Here is a 3,761-nt window from a genome sequence, read left to right on the forward strand (position 1 = left end):
TAGCACTATTAGTTGGAACCTATAGAGGACCTGGTCTCTATATAGTTTGGTGGACTCATATATTCTATCAATTGGTATCAGAGCGGGTTCTTTTTATCAGGTTAACACCCAGAAAGGATCCTCATGGTTGCTCCACCAAATTTTGAAGAAGGTCAGTCTACATATAGACCACCCAGGTTCAATGGGCAATACTATGGGTAGTGGAAGACAAGAATGCATGACTTCATCATGGCAGAAGATTCGGAGTTGTGGGATGTTATTTGTGATGGTCCTTATGTCCCAACGAAGAAGGTTGGAGACCCGCCTGTGACGATGCCAAAAACTAGGAAAGAATACAATGACGCAGATAGGAAAGCTGTTGAGAAAATTTTTCGTGCTAAGAAAATTTTGGTGTGTGGCATAGGACCTGATAAATACAACAGGATCTCAGCCTGTCAATCAGCCAAGGAGATATGGGAAGCTTTGGAAACAACTCACGAGGGAACCACTCAAGTAAAGCAATCTAAGATTGACATGCTCACCACCGAGTATGAACTTTTCAGAATGAAGGACAATGAATCCATTACGGACATGCACACAAGATTCACTTCCATCATAAAGGAGCTACACTCGCTTGGTGAAATCATTCCAAGGAACAAGCTCGTGAGGAAAATTCTCAGTGTCCTACCCAGTTCATGGGAGAGTAAAGTGAATGCCATTACTGAAGCAAAGGATTTGCAAGAGCTGACCATAGATGAACTAGTCGGAAATCTGAAAACCTACGAAATGAAGAAGAAGAAGGACAGTGAAAGAAGAGAACCAAAGAAGGAAAAGAACCTGGTACTCAAAGATGAAAGCAATGACTCAAGTGAGGAAGACAGTGACATGGCTTACTTAACCAAAAGGTTTCAGAAGATGGTCAGAAGAAACGGAGGGATACCAAAAAGAGGCAGTTCCAGTAGACCAAAGAATTATGACCTTTATCATAAATGTGGAAAGCCAGGGCATTTTATCAAGGATTGCCCTCTCCTAAAGCAAGAACATTTCAAGTACAACCCTGACAAAGCAGCAAAGAGGAACCCGGTTCCTGACAAACGCTTCAAAAGAAAGGATGACGCTGCCAATGTTGTGAAGCAAGCTCTTGCAGCATGGGGAGATTCCTCCAGTGAGTCTGAAGAAGAAACTGATATAGGTGATAGCTCTATGATGGAAGTTGAAACTGAAGCAAATGAATATGATTCAATATTTGCTTTGATACTCAATCAGACAATGATGAAGACGATGACAATGATGAGGTACACTTTAGGGATGTTCAGAGAAATCTGAAATCCTACTCTCCAAAAAAAAAAAAACTCATGTCTTTAGCAAATGTGTTAATTGATGCCTATCATAGTCGTGTAGATGATAAGGATGCCTTGACCATAGAGTTAGGAGATGCTGAACAAACTAGAGATGACTTGGTAGTGTGTGTGGTTGATTTGAAGGAAACAATAAGTTATATGGAGAATGAAAAGGTGGCTTCGACTGAAAAAAATGTTAGTATAGAACATGAAAGAGACGACTTGATGGTACTAGTTGTTGACGTAAAAGAAACCATTGAAAATCTAAGTAAAGAAAAGAATTACTTAGTGGAAAAAATCGATGCCTTAGAGCAAGAAAGAGATGACCTCCTAGTTGTGATTATAGATTTGAGTGAAACAATAGAGGAACTCAAAGCAGAGTATGGGTCTGGGAGGACTGATAAAGGGAAAGGAGTTGCTAGTGAAGCACATATCAGGCTAGAAAACGAACTAAATGCTGTAAAAATCAGTTTATGTGCTGAACTTGAAAAAACTAGATAACTCCAAGCAGAATTGGATAGAGTAAAAAATGATCTTGAAAAGTCTCTTAAGTGGACCTGGTCCTCAGATGCTATTACTGCTATGTATGTTCACAATGGTGGAAACAGGCAGGGAATAGGGTTTCAAACGGAGAAAACTCCTTACTACCCTCATAGCAAATAAGTTAGTGTACCCGATAATTGGCTGTGTACCCAATATGGGAACAATGGGCATTTCAAAGAAGATTGCCAAGCCAGAGCTCAGTCTCATCAGAGAAACAAAGTTTTTTGCTGAAAGAGTAACTGCTGAAAAGGGACCAGGTGCCACTCATAAAAAATGCAGGTTACCTACATGGACTAAAAGAGCACTTATTCATCCTCTTGCTTATTACAAGGGACCCAAACTTGCTTGGGTTCCTAAATCTAACCCTTGATTTCTTTGTGCAGGGAACAGTGAAAGGAAGCAGTCAACAATGGTTCATGGCTAGTGGATGCTCAAAGCACATGACTAGGAATACCATGGATTTTATTTCACTAAAAGCCCTGCAAGGAGGGAGTGTGTCCTTTGGAAATGGAAAAAAGGGATACATTCTTGGAGTTGGAAAGATTGGGAAATCACTCACTCACTCAATTGAGAATGTGTACTACGTCAATGGGCTCAAGTACAGTCTCTTGAGTGTTTCTCAAATATGTGATAAAGGAAACAAGGTGGAGTTCCTGTCAAAGATATGCACAGTTACTAATCTAGTAACAGGTGAAGTGGTACTGGTGGCCAAGAGATACAAGAACATCTACGTTGCTGACTTTGAGTCTCTACAAAGCGGTGATCTGAGTTGCTTGAAAGCAGTTGCTGATGATGCTGACTTGTGGCACAGAAGACTAGGGTAGTTTTTCTCTACTGAACAAACTAGTTCAGAAGGACCTGGTGCGTGGTCTGCCCAAGTCAAAGTTCGTGGAGCACAAAGTTTGTGATGCCTGCGCCAGAGGGAAGCATGTGAAATCCTCATTTAAGCCAAAAAAGGATTTCAGCACCTCAAAACCACTTTATCTCCTTCATATGGATCTATGTGGCCCTATGAGAGTGCAAAGCAGAGGAGGAAAAAAATACATTTTTATGATAGTGGACGATTATTCCAAATTCACTTGGACCCTTTTTCTTAGATCAATAGATGAGACCTTTGAAATGTTTGTAGCCTTTGTGAAGAAAATTCAAGTGAAGATGGATTCAAAAGTAGCCTGCATAAGATCGGATCATGGAACAGAATTTGATAATGCCAAGTTTGATGATTTTTGCAACGAGAATGGGATTACCCATAACATCTCAGCCCCTAGAACTCCACAGCAAAATGGAGTTGTGGAAATGAAGGATAGAACCCTTGAGGAAATGGGAAGGATAATGCTGATCGATAGTGGGATTGCGAAGAACTTCTAGGCTCAAGCTTTAAACACTGCCTGCTACTTGGTCAACAGGTGCATGATCAGGTCTCTTTTGAACAAAACTCCCTATGAGTTGCTGAATGGAAGAAAGCCCAAGCTGACTCACTTAAGAACATTTGGGTGAAAATGCTATGTTCTCAACAATGGAAAGGATCAGCTTGGAAAATTTGATGCCAAGAGTGATGAAGGAATCTTTTTGGGGTACTCTTCTCAAAGCAAAGCCTACACGATATACAACAAGCGGAGTCAGTGTGTTGAGGAAAGTGTACACGTAATCTTTGAAGAGTCCTATCTCTCTTGTGAGAAAAGCAACAAGGGTGATCAAGATGGATAGCCTTTGTTAGTTCCAGATGAAGTCATTGATATGGCAAATGGAAAGGCAGACATGATGAGTCAAGTGAAGGAGCCAAGTGAAGACAATACAGTCTCTTCCTCATCAGCCGGAGAGGAACCAGGTACCACAATTACAACTACTGAAGCTGAAGAAAGAGTGGTTGATGCAGTTCAAAGTACTCCATAGGTAACT

General features: G+C 40.8%; 1 protein-coding gene across 1 annotated transcript; it reads left to right on the forward strand.

The window, feature by feature from the left end:
* LOC109224234 lies at positions 214-1,820 on the forward strand. Its single transcript, XM_019388822.1, has 4 exons — positions 214-492; positions 601-784; positions 983-1,171; positions 1,381-1,820. The coding sequence occupies exons 1-4, from the start codon at positions 214-216 to the stop codon at positions 1,818-1,820; spliced, it is 1,092 nt and encodes a 363-aa protein (XP_019244367.1).

The sequence above is a fragment of the Nicotiana attenuata genome, chromosome 3 (genome assembly GCF_001879085.1).
Source record: "Nicotiana attenuata strain UT chromosome 3, NIATTr2, whole genome shotgun sequence".
Taxonomy (NCBI): Eukaryota; Viridiplantae; Streptophyta; class Magnoliopsida; order Solanales; family Solanaceae; genus Nicotiana; species Nicotiana attenuata.